Genomic DNA, 15,827 nt, shown 5'->3' with positions numbered 1-15,827 from the left:
ATCTGGGGTCAGAGAGGGGGTGGCTGAGACGTGGGACAAGCAGAGCAGATGCCTACAGATCCAAAAGAAGCCCACTCTCAGCTGAGCTTTGAGCGGCTGAACCCACGGGGGTCTGGAGGGAGGCCCACACAATGGTGGACCCCAGAAAGTCACCATGCAAAGAGATACGAGACCAAGACCAACCCTTTGAAAATACATTTTTAAAGGGAAAAAGACTTCTGTTTTTTGATGCAGTAATTGTCACAGTTGGGGATGCCTGGGTGGATCAGCGGTTGAGCACCTGCCTTCAGCCAAGGGCGTGATACTGGCGTCCCAGGATCAAGTCCCACATCGGGCTCCCTGCATGGAGCCTGCTTCTCTCTCTATGTATGTCTCTGCCTTTCTCTATCTCTATGTGTCTCTCATGAATAAATAAATAAAATCTTTAAAAAAATAATTATCACAGTTGGACATAAGCATCAAATTAAAACTGCCCTGGTTATTTTGTTCTACATAATAAAAAAGATCTTAAACACACACTTGCATGCACATGCGCAGGGCTCATGTTCTAATGTCCTCCCTGGGGACGAAGGACACACAGCCATCAGGCCTTGCAACCATTACTCTTGTGCCAAGTATTTACTCTGGGCATACCAGAAATCCCCTCCATTGACCTAGGACATGTGAGGAACAGGGACATAGATATATTTTTAGTTTCTCAGGCTGTGACTTATCCTCAGCCCACCCACCAGCCAGCCCCACCAGGTGTGTGGATCAGATCCTCGGATCCTCCATCTGAGAGCCTACCCCAATGGCAGATGTCAAGGGCAGGAGATGCAAGCTCCCACTGTCCTGGCCAGAGTGAGACAGCAGGGTGCCTCAAAGAGCCCAGATGATCTACGGGGGTTGGGGTGGGGGCCCCAGCAGGTCCACCGTAAGCCCACACACTGGTGATATTTCCTGCCGCAGGGAGCCTGGGTTGGCCTGCAAGACCTCTGCTTGGTCTGTCTTGGAGTCCAGACAATCCAGAGGGAAACAGCTGAGGAGGAAGCTTTAGAAAGACAGCTCAAGACTTCAAAGGGGCAAGACCAGTCCCAGTTTTGATTCAGTAACAGCTGAAACCACCCTCTGTGGACATGTATTGCGGTGTGTGTGTCTGGCTGTTTAAATGCTTTGCCTGTTTGAGCGTCGCTCATGGGCACAATTCCTCCCTCTACTCTAGAAACAGAGGCAACAGAATCTGCACAAATAAGGCAGAGAAGACAGGGCTTCAGAACAAACGCGGCTGGAAACACAGCTGAGGCGCCGTCAGGGGAGCCTGGATGTCACCCCCCAACCACGGTGCCCCATCGCCTCTCCTCAGCGTCCTTCTAGAGCACGGCCCGCCTCCAACGTGCTACAGCTGTCAGGTCACCCCGTGTCCATCTCCCCTCTAGAACATCTGCCCCACCAGGGCACAGGGCTGTCCCTTGGTGCTCCTCCAGCACGAGGCAGTGTCTGTGGATGCTGGAGAATGAATAGGGGTGTGGAGGGGTTGGGGGGCATGTCGAGAGCTCTGTTCAGGGGCCTGCTGAGCAGCCGTGGGAAAGGGGGACCTGCTCAGAGGGGGACAAGAGGAGGGGGCCCAGCAAGGGGCAAGTGGGAGCGACAGAGAGTGTGGGAGGGAACAGAGGAGGGCACTCCCGATACAGACCCGGTGTGTCTTGAGTCTCCACCCATGGTCAGCACGGAGACCCTGACTCAAGCTGGGCCCAACAGAGCTCCCGTCTGCTTTGGGAGACAAGGCTTGCTCACAAACTAGGGAAGGGGTGAAAATAATGATGCTGATCAACTGGGTGATGGGCACTGAGGAGGGCCCATGATGTGATGAGCACTGGGTGTTATACTCTATGTTGGCAAATTGAATTTAAATGAAATTTTAAAAAATTAATAATGACAATGCAGATGATCTGGTGACTAAGCCAGAGCATGGGCACTGGACGGGTTTCAAAGGTGCTGCGGCTTCCAGTTGTGAAGAGCCGTCCCCACGCCTGAGACCTGGGGGCGGCCGGGACAGGTGCAGCTGCCTGGGGGAGGCCCCACGCGGGGCTGTCACGAGCCTGGTGTCTGCCAAGCAGCATGGACAGAGGGAGAAAGGACGTGGCATCTGCCAAAAAGAGAGAGAGAAGCGCAGGGCCCCAGTGGCCACTGGTCAGAGCCAGCTTAGGGAGACAGTGAGTCCCAGCTGCTTTCATGAATCAGGCTGACCTTTGGGACACAAGACCTAAGACTGCAGGAGGGGCTCCTCAGCCCCCACCCATCCCACGTGGCTCCAGCCTGCTTGTGCTGGGGGAGGTCGGGGCTGCCTCCCAGTGTAAGCCTGGAGGGAGCGGCCTGAGGCCACCGCCACAGGGGGAGCCACCCTGCGACTCCCATGATGGCAGCTCGCTGGACAGCTGAGGGGCTGCCCCAGGGCTGGCCTGAACCCCATGTCCAGACAGCTGTCACCAACAGGGCCAGCAATTTGGCCTGTTCTGTAAGATGCATCTACGTGCCACTAATGCCATCCAGATGCAACCCTGTTTCACACGTCCGGCCTTTCCAGACCTTCACTCTCCTGGTTAGCCACAGCTGCTCTATGAAGTCCTTCTTGAGGGCCCGGTGGGCAGAACACAGGAGACTGATCACCTCTTCAAAGGAAAAGCCAGTTTATCACCATCTAAAGTACCTTTCTTCCAGTGCCTTCTCTCTGCATTCAGAGCCAGGCCATGCACACAATGAGGCCGCATGGAATCCGTTCTCCCCGTCAAAGGCAGCCGCGTGAGGTAAGCCCAAGGCCAGTGCTGGGGCTCCTTAGCATCTGGCCTGGCCATTCCATTGTCACTGGGCATAATTTCTTGGAGACATTACCACTGCCAGAAGCATGTCCTGTTGCTGACCTAACCTGGTTTCTGCCTCCCCTGACCACCCCTCCCACCTGGAAACTGAAAAGTAAACACAGCCCCTGGTTCCTCAGCTGTTCCCCCTGAAGCCCTCAGGATCCTCTGTGACCTCTGGCAGGGGCTTCTGCACCCAAGCTGGTGGCCTGATCCAAAGATCTGTCCTGAGGGGCACACCAGAGGAACATCTATTGGGCATACCTGCCAAGGTGGCCACAGCACTGGGAACAACGCTGGCACTCACCAGGTGCTCGTGGCAAACCCTGGGACCTGAGAGTAAGGAGTTCACAGCAGGAACATGCAGACACGTCCCCTAGCATGGTTGGGCCACCTCCAAAACATTCACCCCTGTGTCTGGGGTATTTCACCACTGAAAAGAACACTAGAGCCAGAGGAACCAGCACGACCAGAAAGCACCCGTGACTCACCTGGAGCATCTCCCACTGGCGGGATAAGACTCCCTGAGTTTATGTGGAGGATGGTCTCCATGTCTGTCTGTGCATGTCAGTAGCCTCCCTAGGGGCAGGGGTTGAGGGGTATCCTGCACAAACCCCGCAGCTAGGGTCAGGCCTGGATGTGTGGGAGGCAGCAGCGACAGTTTCCACCGGGGTCAGCATTCCCACAGTGTGTGCCACCAGAGCCACAGCAGGGAAAGAAAGGGACCCTCGATCACACGGTTTGAGAACACTTAACATGCCTCATCCCCTCAGAGCAGCTCAGCTTATGTGAGCATGTGAAAGGCTCCCACAAGAGGAGTCCTACAGGGAAGTCGCCGCATGTTTCCTGAGTCTGCTTGACCCAAGATTCTCAAACACTTCTAACTCTGCAGCCCTTTCTCTTTATGCTTTCTGGTGATTAGCTCCAAATGGATAGATGTAACAGGCCTGTGGTGCACATTCCTGGTTTGCCGGCGCAGCCACTGCGTAGGCGAAGCCTCTTCCCTCACTCCGGGCCTTCCCTCACCCTCATGCCACTGTGCTGGCACCGTCCTAGTTCCTCCATTGGTTACCCTTGAAACCATGCTCCTACCTCACCCCAGCCTCACGCCTCCTAACTTCCGTCCTTTCTACTTAGTGGTTACCACAAGGGATAACGTTTGGATTCTGAATGGAAGCCTGACAGTGTCTTTGGGTTCTGTCTGTGGATTGAGTCTAAGAGCAGAAAATAAAAAACCACCCACTTGCTATATGACCCCGAGCAAGGTACCATCCCCCTGGACCTCAGTTCCTGGTCCACAAACAGGGACCTTGTCACATACTATTGTGGGGCGAACACATGAAAGGTGCTGAACATCAGGAAATGCAAATCAAACCCATGAGACACCACAGCCAGCATGGCCACAATGATAAAGGACATGGAATGTTACAGCAGGTGAGGCTATGCTGAGAGTAGAACACACCTACGCTGCTAGCGAGAGTGCCAATCGATGTAGACCGTGGACTAGTCTGACTGTTCCTCAGTAAATCACACATAAAATTCCTACATGACCCAGCAATTCTGCTCCTCAGTACGTACTCAAGAGAATTAACAACAGGCGCTCAAACAAAATGTGCACACAGTGCTCTTCCCAGCACTGCTCACAGCAGCCAAAAGGGGGAAACAACCCAAAAGTCCATCAACAGATGAGTGGATGACCTGTGGTCTGTCCATCCAACCAGTGTTATTCTGCTGTAAAAAGGAGGCGGAGACAGGTGCCATGGCGTGGATGAATCCTGAAGACATCATGCTGCATGAAGAAGCCTGGCACAACAGGCTGTATACTAGATGACATCCGCAACAGGCAACCCCAGAGGGACCAAGATGAGATCTGTGGATGCTAGGGGCTGGGGAGGGGAGACTGGGGACCGGCTGCTTAATGCGTATGGTGTCCCAAGGGATGAAGACATTCTGGAACTAGGTAGCAGTGATGGTTGCTGTGTGCACTGAATGCTCAGCACACTTTAAAATGGTTAAGATGGCCATCGTAGATCACATGTATTTCACCACAGCAGACAACACCCTGCCGTGGAAGCACACAGAGCCATGCCTGTAATGTGTCTAGTGGTGTGAGCTGGACACACGCATCCCCAGCCTGCTCCCAGGGGTGGGTGGGGTCCCTGGAGACGAAGCCTCCTCTGCTGACTGTACCAGAATCAAGGGTCTCAGCTTCAGGCTCAGAGGCTCAAAAGAAACTCCCTTTTGCAACAAGATTGTTTGTAGGGAATGTGACAGGAAATGGCCACTCTGGCAGCAACTTGTTGGGGAGAGGCATCCACCCAACCCTGAGTCCCCTTCACATTCCTGCTCAGAAGCATGGCTGGAAACTCTGAGACACATTGGGATCCTCACTCCCTGCAAGCTGCCTGGTAGGGGGCTCCCCATGAAGCCGAGAGAGGAGAGACAGTGACTCCTAGGTGGTGATGCCGATAAATAGTGATATGACCAGAAACACCAGAATGATGCAAAAGTGACCAGAACCGAGGGAGGCGTCCTCACTGAGGACAGGCATGAATGTTGGGGTCTCCCCTCCACAGTGACAGATCTAGCTACCATATCAAGAGCACCTCAAAAAAAAATACACCCATGAGCAAAAACCAAGTTGCCAAAGAACACATTCAGACACCACTTAAATCAACCATGTAGAATCATTCACAACAAGACTGTTCAGGGGAACACCCATGTAGTCAAAGAAAATGTCTTGGGAATGCAACACCAAATTCAGGACAGTGGTCACCTCTGGCTTCAACTATGTTGATGAGATTTTATGTCTTGAGCTGGGTGGTGGGCATGTGCACATTATTTTTCATTAAGATGTTGTATTTTGAGGGGTACCTGGGTGACTAAGTTTAAGCCCCCAACTCTTGATTTTGGCTCAGGTCATGATCTCAGGATCCTGAGATCAAGCCCTGCATCGGGCTCTGTGCTCAGCGGGGAGTCTGCTTGAGGATTCTCTCTCTCCCCGCCTCTCTCTACACCCCCCACATTCTCTCCCCCTCTCTAAAATAAATTGATTTATGAACTAAAAAAAAAGACTTTTGTGGGACACCTGGGTGGCTCAGTCAGTTGAGCGTCTGCTTTTGGCTCAGGTCATGATCCTCAGGTCCTGGGATTCAGGACCTGCTCAGCAGGCAACCTCCTTCTCCTTCTCCCTCTACCTCTATCTCTGCCTGCCACTCTGCCTACTTGTGCTCTCTCTCTGTCAAATAAATAAAGTCTGGTTTTTTTTTTAAGATTTTTATTTGTTTATTCATGAGATACACAGAGAGGCAGAGACATAGGCAGAGGGAGAGGTAGGTTCCCTGTGAGGAGCCTGATGTGGTACTTGATCCCAGGACCCTGGGATCATGATCCTAGCCAAAGGCAGATGCTCAACCACTAGCCACCGAAGTGCCCAAATAAATAAACTCTTTAAAAAAAAAAGATTTTGTATTTTGAAATAGTCTTAAAATTCACAAGAAGTCACTCAAGTGTCTCCCGTGTGCTCTTCCCCCAGCTTCCCTGGGGTAACACCTCACATCACTACAGTATATCCTATGATGGCATTCACTTGGCTACATATATCCTTAAAGGCCTCTTACATGTCAGAAATGTATCATAATAAATTATTTTATCAAGGATCCTATTTGGTCAAATATCAGAGCACAGAGGCTTAGCTGGTTAAATGTCCCACTCTTGATTTTGGCTCAGGTCATGATCTCAGGGTCGTGAGATCGAGACCCGTATCAGGCTCTGTGCTAAATGTGGAGACTGCTTAAAATTCTTTTCCTCTCCCTCTCCCCACGGCTTGCACACACACACACACACACACATGCACACATGCATGTTCTCTTTCTCTAAAAAAATTAATAAAATCTTTTAAAAAAATAGCAGAGCACAGGCTTCCATCTGATGCCCACCTGGTACACGTGATAGGCCACAGGGGTGGCCAGGCCTGGCTTCTGCCTACAACAGTGCTCCAGGCCTGCCGGGCTCTGCCAGGCTGCACAACCTATCTTAAACAGCTCCAGGAACCAACGCCCACTGGTGGGGATGACTCACCTCAATTTTGTCCGTCTTGGCATCTCCCCAGTACAGCTTTCCTTCCTGCAAGTCCAGGGCCAAACCATTGGGCCAACCGAGGGACGTGTTCACCAGGATGTGCCGCTCCTGCCCATCTAGGTTAGCACACTCGATTTTGGGGTTTTCCCCCCAGTCCGTCCAGTACATGAGGCTGGAGAAGAAGCACATATCTGTTTGGCACTGTCTGTTTAGTCCCGGCTGCAACCCCAGGGCTGAGGACACCTCCCTCCCTGCCCCATGGCAGGTGCTCGAGAAGTGCTGGCTGGTGGACAGATGAGCACCAAGCCCCTAGGCAGGAAGGACCAGGGGCCCCACGGGAGCAGTGGTGCCCACAGTGCAGGCCTAACTACATGGGTCCTTGATTTAGAGGGGGCTGCTGGGACTCATCTCCCGGGCTGTAGGTTGGCAGACAGCAGACACTCTGCTGAGAGAGCCATGGGCTGGCGGGACTGAGCACCAGGATGAGGAAGAAGTATATAGCCCCCATGTACAAGGCGCAGGCTCCACGGGCAGACAGGCCCAGAACCCTAGTTCTGGCAGCAGGCACCTCAACAGGTCACTGCATGCTCTGAGCCTCAGACCCAGGGAAATGAGAGAAGCAGCTGACATCCAGTGGGTGCTCCGTGGACGGCAGCCAGTTACCACGGTTACTATTACTGGCTTTGCTACTCCCCACAAGGCATGGCTCCCAGGGCTGCCTTCATGGGTTGCCCTCCGTTTTGTCCTTGCAGCTCCTCCTCCAGGCCATCTCTGGGACACTGTCCATATCCTGCACAGAGGGTGGGAGGCCTCCCTGCAGCCCTGGCTCCACCCACCAGGAGCTCCAGCTGTTCTTCCTCCCTCAGGGTCTGCCAGTTTCACATTGTTGGCCATGAACCCCCAGGAAGGGGGCTGCGACCCTGCCCTGAGCTGCTGAAATTCTCAGAAAGGCTCCTACATCCACTCACAAGCTATTGTCACAGAATCCTAAAATGGAAAATTGGAGCCAGGCTGCCAGATCCAATCCCAACCTCCTAGCTATGTGACCTTGGGCAAGTCCCTTAACCTCTCTGGACTTCAGCTTCCTCCACTGTACAACTGCTCTGACCTCATGGGGTGAGAGGAGGAGGTAAAGATTCACTGTGTGTAATGTGTTAAGAAGAGGCCCAGACCATACATAGTAAGGACAAACCGTGATTAGCCTGGAAACCACCCTGGTGGACTGTTCCATGGGAAGGGTGAGGCCCATGGGAAGAAATGACTTACCCAAGCTCAACAGGCCCTCTATACACATGCACAATAGCCTGTGTCAGAGCTCCTCAAAGTCTGGTCCCTGGACCAGCAGCAATAGTATCACCAGGGAGCTCGTGAGAAATTCAAGTTCTCAGGCCCACCCCAGACCTCCAGAATCAGGATTCCGCAAAGAGGGCCCAGCCACCTGCATTTTAACAAGCCCTCCTCCAAAGGATTCTGATGCCAGAGAAAGTTCCAGAACCACTTGTCTCACTTCTGGATGGCCTGGCTCCCAGTCCCCACCAGATGGGAGGTCCACCCACCCCCATCCTTACCCCATCACAGGGTGCAGCACGATGGCACGAGGCTCATCCAGGTCATCGGACACAAGGATCTTGCGGGAGGTGCCATTGAGACGGGTCACCTCGATGCGGTCAGTGCCTGTGTCCGTCCAGTAGAGATTTCGGGCCACCCAGTCAACGGCAATGCCGTCAGGGTCATTGATCTCGGTGTTGACCAGCGTCTGTGCACCCGACCCATCCAGGTAGGCCCTGCGGATGGCCCGCACCTCATCGTCTGTCCAGTAGACATAGCCCTCCAGCGGGTCGTAGTCGATGGCGATGGCGTGCCGGATGTCATCCACCTGCAGCACGATGTCAGTGAAGTCTGGTGTGTCCAGAGAGATCCGCCGCAGGTCCGTCCGCCGGGCCAGCAGCAGCACCTCCTCGGCCCCTGTGGATGCACAAGCAGTGGGGTCAGAGGCCTGCAGCAGGACAGCAGCCTGGGCCTGTGCTGAGACTGGCAGGGAGGGGCTCAGCCAGCCCTCGGGGGCAGAGCTTCCTTGCAACAGCAGGTGACTTTGGGGAACACTTGCCGAGATCTTCCTACGTGGTCACTAGTGCATCCTCGTAAGGGCTCTGTGAGGCCGGCGCAATTTGTACCATCATCTTACAGATGAGACGAGGTAGGCACAGAGAGGTCAAGCAACACAGCCACCTGACTTCAATCACTATGGAAGAACCACTTCACATGCAGTCCCCCTTCGCCCCTGCCAGCCCCTCTCCTGGCCACAAGCTAGATCCAAATACAAGTCCCACACAGACACTGGGCTCCAGACATCAACTGCCAGCCATACTTCTCAAAGCCCCCCTGGGCCCTGCCTTCCACATGCTCATCCTTCACGGTTCAGTTCAGTTACCACTTCTTCCCTGAGGCCCTACCCCTGCCCCGCTCACCCCCCAGGGCAGCTTCATGCCACCTAAGCACACACATCATTGCAAAGTCCGATTCTTCCCCATGTGGCTCTCTCACTGACAAGGGTGAGCAACTGGGGCCTCGGCCACCCCAGCAGTATTAATATTTTGATTGTGTCCTGGACCCTCCCTGCTGGGATTTGTCAGAACTTCCAGGACAAACAACACAGGGAAGCTCACAGTGCTCCCCAGCCTTGACCTGGACACCTCTGGAGGCTGCCGGGGTCAGGATGCGGCCCCTCCCCCAGAGCTGGGTCACTGTCCACTCACTCATTCTGGCCCTTTCTGGTCTCAATGACCCACAACCAAGATTAGGCCCAGAGACCACTTTGGGAACTTTGGGACCACTTGCCTGGTTTGGTGAAAGGCCCAGAATGGGGAAGGACCCACCTCAAGTCATGCAGCCACGCAGGATGGGGACAGGGCGGAACCAGCAGGGCACACTTATCAAACTCAGGCCCCCAGGCCCAGCCTCTGCAGCCAGCTGCCTGGTCAAGCCACAGCCCTCAAACAGCAGGCTGTCTCCTTCACCCAGTGCCAGCTTCTTGCCACAGCGGCAGAGCCCCCCGGAGCCTGGTGATTGTGGAATCCACCTGGGGTCCCTCGCCTGGCATTCAAGTAAGGGTAGGACAAGGATCCTCACTGTTGGGCTCCTAGACCTAGAGGTCATAATCCGATTCCTCCACTAGAGGGCACACACACGACAGCAAAGGCTTTATGAGCCCAGGATGGGAAACTGAGGCAGGCAGTCCTCAGAAGGTTCCCCAAGTACCTGACTACACTGGAAACCGCCAAGGCCCAAGTTCAGATTTGGTCGTGATCTGGTGTGTGCTGGAAGGAGGGGAGGGGAATTGTGAATTTCAACAAACTGTCTTCCTCTGGGCTCCATTCCCAAAATGTTCTATGGACATCTGCCCTGTCCTTCAAGACCCAGGTCACATACCTCCTCCTCCTCCAGGAAGCTGTTCCTGTGACACTCACCCCCATGGATCGGCTGACCACACACACACACACACACACACACACACACACACACATACTACCTGCCCCTCTGCGTGGGCACCACACTTAACAGTTCGTTGGGATTCTGGCACATGCCCCCCTGGTCCTCTGCAGACCCAGAGCCACACCCAGAGCAGATGCTGACATCCTAAGACAAGCAGGGAGAACACAGGGCAGAAACTTCCTGGCCCTGCTCCCACTGTGTGACTTTGGACAGATCCCTAACCCTCCCTGGGCTTTGGTCTCCCCGTTTATAGTGAAGAATCAGCCCAACCTGATGGTGTCTGAGTTTCCATCCAGCTCTGACATCAAAGGAACCAAACTCCATGAAAGGCTCTGGCTTAATCTGCCACCATAGATGGAAGGAGGAAACCCCCCGACCCCACAGCATGGCCAGGAAGAACCCCGTCCAAGCGGGCATCTGCAGAACTGTACAAAGAGGCTGTCAGCCTCCCAAGCTGAGCCCGGGACAGCTCAGTCTGTGAAGCAGAAGGGTGTGTGTCGAACCCCACTTGACTTCAAGCAGCCCTTCTTCCCCACAGGAAATATTTGTCCCCAAGGAAAACCAATGTTCTGTCCCAAAACACATTTTTAAAAAAAAGATTTTTATTTATTTACTAGAGAGAGAGCATGAACAGGAGGAGGGGCAGAGAGAGAGGGAGAGAGGATTGCAAGCAGACTCCATGCTGAGTGCAGAGCCTGACGCAGAGCTCAACCTCACGACCCTAAGATCATGACCTGAGCCAAAAATCACGAGTTGGACACCTAACTGACTGTGCCCCATAAAACACGTTCTGAGCTTGTTTCACCCAACCCTGTTCCTATGATCCTCCAGACACAGTCACCTAGAATAGTATGATCCTCACACCAACCCCCTGAGGTATGATGATGCCCCATTTTACTGAGGACGACCTTGATGCACAGAGAGGTAAAGCTCCTGGCTCAAAGGCACACAGAAGCAAGAGGGAAAATAAGGTCCCGCAGACACTTGGATCTCTGGAGATGGCACACATTGGAAGCCCAGGGTTAAAGCACTGCCCCACTAGCTCGGTCACCCCACCAGTATCTCTGCAGGCAGCTACTTCACACCAGGCCCTGGACCAGGAAACTAGGGGTGGGGGTGGGCAAAACCAACACAGGATCGACCCCCATGGTGCTCCTGGGATCGCAGGGCAGAGACCTTCAGTGAGGAAGACCACCAGTGAACAAGTACTAGGAGGAGAGCTGGGGTTACAGGTGGGCCTGCTCAGGGCACCAGTGGAGACTGGGGAGGTTGGCTGCCAGCTTCAAGAACCTCAGATTCATGAGGCTGTGACCACGTAGTAGATCCCTGCAGAGTGTCCCCAGTGGGCTCAGAGCTGTCAAGTGTGTCTGGCCCCAGTTCTCTATTAACCAGGTCAATGCAAAGTCCCCAGCACACCCACTGCCAGGGAACCCCATTATCAGCATCCCTTAGAATTAAGTCTCTGTGGCTGAGGCAGTAATTGAATGCCAGGATAAATCTGTAGGTGATAATTGATTCCAACGGGGGTGTCTGACACCCCTTGGGCTGCAGAGCCTTTGAAGTTTTTATTTGAGCTTTGCCTAGAAGACCAGGACTTGTGGGCAAGAGCCATGGCCCAGCTCATTGCCTGAAGCGTAAAGGTGGTAAAGCACTGTGTCCAGGGCCAGGCCAGCGGGGGGTGGCCACGGAGAGAGGAACCCGGAGAGAGAGAGCCCTGGCCTGGGCTCCGCTGAATGCTTGCCGAGGCTGCGGCTCACAGGTGACCTCCAAGGTTGTTTGCAGTGAGGTCTGAGCAGCAGCCCCAGCCTTGGGCCGCCTGGAGGGTGTAGGGCACTGTGCCGGCCATGAAGAGGAGAAGCCAACCCCCTCCCTGGGGCCAGACCCAGATCCTGGGTAGGAGTTTGTTTAAACACCAGGGAAGTAAATTGTTTAGAAACTAACAGTTTGGCCAAATGGTTTTCTTTGGGGTTGTTTAAACAAATAGCCTACCCCACAGCGCTGCCAAGGAAAGTGAAACCTTCCCCTTGCTGGCTGGGCAGCAGTCCCCGGAGCCTCCTTCGGGCGGACTCCTGACCTCTCCCCTTCCTCCCTGCAAGCACACGCAGGAAAGAAGGGCAGCGCCCCTGTCCTGAGGCCAAGCGCGGGCGCGGAACACAGGCCAGGGCACAGCCTTCCTGGCAGCAGGCGTTCTCAAAACAAAAAAATCAGACCTGACGGATGGCCCAATGTCATGGGCATGTCAAGCTCAACACCATCCCTCCCTGCCAACATCCCTGAGGAGCAAGCTGCCTTCCATCATGGGGCACTGTCCTGTGGGCCACACAGAGCAGGCAAGATGCAGGAAAAGGCTCCTGTAACACATCAGCACAAATGGGGGTTGGGGTGTGTGTGCTTATAATAACGGACTCTTTCACAGTTCTGGAGAATAGAAGTAAAAAATCCAGGTGCTGGCAGGGTCATGCTCCCTCTGAAGCCTCTGGGGGAGATTTCCTTGCCTCTTCCAGTTTCTGGCAGTTACCAACAAGCCCTGGATGCTCCTTGGCTTGTGGTTTCACCATTCCAACCTCTGTTTCTGTCTTCACACAGTCTCCTCCCCTATGTCTCTGTGTCTCAGTGTCCCTCTTATTAGGTCACCAGTGATTGGATTTAGGGCCCTTCCTACACCAGTATGACCTCCTCTTAACTTGGTTACACTGGCAAGGACCCTATTTCCAAGTTAGGTCACATGTATAGGTTCCAGGGATTCACCATGTCTTTTGGGGGGACACAATTCAATCCACAAGAGATGGGGAGTGGAGGTGAGAGGAAAGCTTCCATGGGAGGACAGGCAGGTCCAAGGGGTGGGGAGACTCCAGGCAGGGGTGCACCACACCGTGGAGGCCAGAGTGCACCGGGCCATTTCTGCAGCTCGGATGGGCAGGGATGGGGCTGGCCCATCGACACTAGCCCCACCCTGCCACCCCACCCAGGGCGAGTCTGGTCTGAGCTCGGAGGCTGGGTGCCTTGTGTACAGGATGCTAGGACAGCCCTGAGCCCACCCCTGTCTACAAGGAAGCCTCGTGCAAACAGCACGCTGTGCATACAGCAGGAGCCCAGCCACAAGACAAACAAAAGCCATCCTAGAACAAAAGCCTGGCAGGAAACACACGCAAATGTCCACAGCAGCTATCTTTGGACCATTCCCGGTCTTCCTTCTGGTCTCCAGCAGGGGGTCTGCACACGTTTTCTGTGGAGCACCAGCTGTAAGCCTTCTAGGCTCTGCGGGCCACAACCACCTCTGTCGCCATCAGGCAGCCCCAAGTTGTAGTATGAAAGTGGCCACAGAGAACGCATAAGCAACAGTGTGCAAGGCAAACTTCGTGCATGAAGTGACACTGAAATCTGAGTTTATCAGTACTTTCCCACATCATGAAACATTCTCGTGATTCTCTTTTCAACCATGTAAAAACACCAAAACCATTCTGAGCTCGAAGGCTGCACAAAAGCAGGTGCAAACCATGCGGCCCATGGGCCAAGGGAGCTTTGCTGACCCTTGCATGGCAAGTACATGTGCCTTTTACAACATTAGACAGCACATAGCAATAACAGTGAAAACTGTCTACGGAGGGAGAGCGGATACACAGGAACTCTCGGGACCCTCCACTCGGTTGTCCTGGAAACCTAAAACTGCTATGCCAGATAAAGTCTATTCATTTTTTTAGTACACCAGAAGGTGGATACATCAATAAGAAAACCGCCCAGATCCCAGCAGCAAGCAGGTGAAGACCACAAATGCAAATTAACAGGAGAAAAAAAACAAAAAAAACAAAAAACCACAGTCAAGAAACCTGAGAAAGGAAGGTTTCTAGAGGTGGAAAATGCTGGCAGCCCAGCATGGCCACAGCCAGGCCCCCGCCTCCCAGAGGACCGTACCCAGCGCACGCTTCCTGGCCGGCAGTGTGGCTCAGGGACCCTCTGACCCAGCAACTTCCCCTCTGAGAACCCAGCCCAGAGCGGCTGCTGAAAATAAATGCACACGGATTCCTGGCCACAGATTCCTCCTGGTTGCAGAGGGTCACCATGGTGTGGTGATAACAGCAAAGCCCGAACCTGCAGGAAGAGCTCCGTAGGCAAGTGTCAATGTCCCACTAACGCAAGAACATCGAGTAAATGAGGGACCCGCTAAAGCAGCGGGCTCTGGAGAAGGGTCAGGGTGGACGTGCCTGCGAAGCGGTGTGTGAGGTGAGGTGCAGTGGGGCTCACACGCTGTGATGGAATCATGCAAACCCAGCTCTGAGCATAAGCAGAGGGCAACGAGGAGCGATAAGCTTAGCACAAGGTTAGCAGCAACGATCTCTGGGTGGCAGCATTCCGGGTGGTTTTTATTTTCTGTTCTTTTGTGTGATGTTTTCTTTTTGAGGGTAAACACAAATGTTACTTTTTAACAAGAATAAAACAAGACTTTAAAACATGGTGCCCCCGCTTATGGGTAGAGGCCTCGTGGTTCCAGTGGGCAGGGGCGGGGGGGGGGGAAGCTCTGGGGACAAGGCTTTCTCACCCGACGACCAGGGGAAATGGAGCAACCACACGGGGCTGACCTCTTTAGCCTCCAGGTTCTGGGCGGAGTGGGAGGAAAGAACCATAGGAGGGAGGCAGGATGGGGCAGAAGGATCCACAGCCCCCTACAGCCCAGCAGGAGGAGGGCCTGCTGGCAGGTCGTCCAGCGAGACCTGGAAGGTCCTCGAGGTTAATCCCCTCTGTACTCCAACATGGGAAAGGATTTTTCAGGATGAGCAAAACCACACATATCAGGATGTGGACTGACCAAATCAACACAGATTAAAGAGGCAGCACCCACAACCCCTGCGCCACCCGCCACCCAGCAGCAGGGCCTGGCCTTCCCGGCTGGCAGAGTGGACATCACAACTGTCCCCACTGAAGCAATGGCATCTCCGAGAAAGGATGGGTGCCCACCCAGATGCTCACACTACCCCAGGGCCACTCCTCCTACTAGCTTTTCATCATGCTAGACTTGGGAAGCAGAGCCTCCTACCTCTCTTCTGCCCCAGCTCCCCTCGCTGCCCCCCATCGCTGACTTCACGTGGGCTCAGGAGTGGGCCTGGAGTCGCGTGGGCAGAGCCGGTCCCGGCGCAGGCCGCCGTCCACACTACAGTCTCTGAGGCCATAAACAGCTTCACAGCTGGTAGGCAGCCAACTTATTTTTGTTTTTTAGCAATTGATTAAGTTTCTCCACTGCCCCCTGGGGTAAGCTGTTGGACAGGCGCTGAGACCACAGCCTGGCGCCCTGGCCCAGGAGACCATGCCGAGTGACCACAGGGGAAGTGGCTGGGCCAGGCTCAGTCTCCACTAGAAACCTGAGGCCCGAGCAGCTGTCTGCCTGCGCGGCCCACCCCAGACCTTCTATGAGCCCATGGGAGGCCA

General features: G+C 54.2%; 1 protein-coding gene across 2 annotated transcripts in view; it reads right to left on the bottom strand.

Annotated features, from left to right (window-relative positions):
* Positions 1-15,827, bottom strand: part of LRP5 (LDL receptor related protein 5) — a 107,267-nt gene that overhangs the window by 40,717 nt on the left and 50,723 nt on the right. For both annotated transcript variants that reach the window (XM_072790193.1, XM_072790192.1), the window contains exons 6-7: positions 8,483-8,879; positions 6,915-7,086 (exon numbers count right to left, since the gene is read on the bottom strand). In XM_072790193.1, the coding sequence (XP_072646294.1) occupies positions 6,915-7,086; positions 8,483-8,879 (569 nt within the window). The remainder of the gene's footprint in view (positions 1-6,914; positions 7,087-8,482; positions 8,880-15,827) is intronic.

This window comes from Canis lupus, chromosome 21 (genome assembly GCF_048164855.1).
Source record: "Canis lupus baileyi chromosome 21, mCanLup2.hap1, whole genome shotgun sequence".
Lineage (NCBI taxonomy): Eukaryota > Metazoa > Chordata > Mammalia > Carnivora > Canidae > Canis > Canis lupus.
The sequence above is the reverse complement of the archived record's forward strand: the minus strand, read 5'-3'. Positions and strand labels throughout refer to the sequence as shown.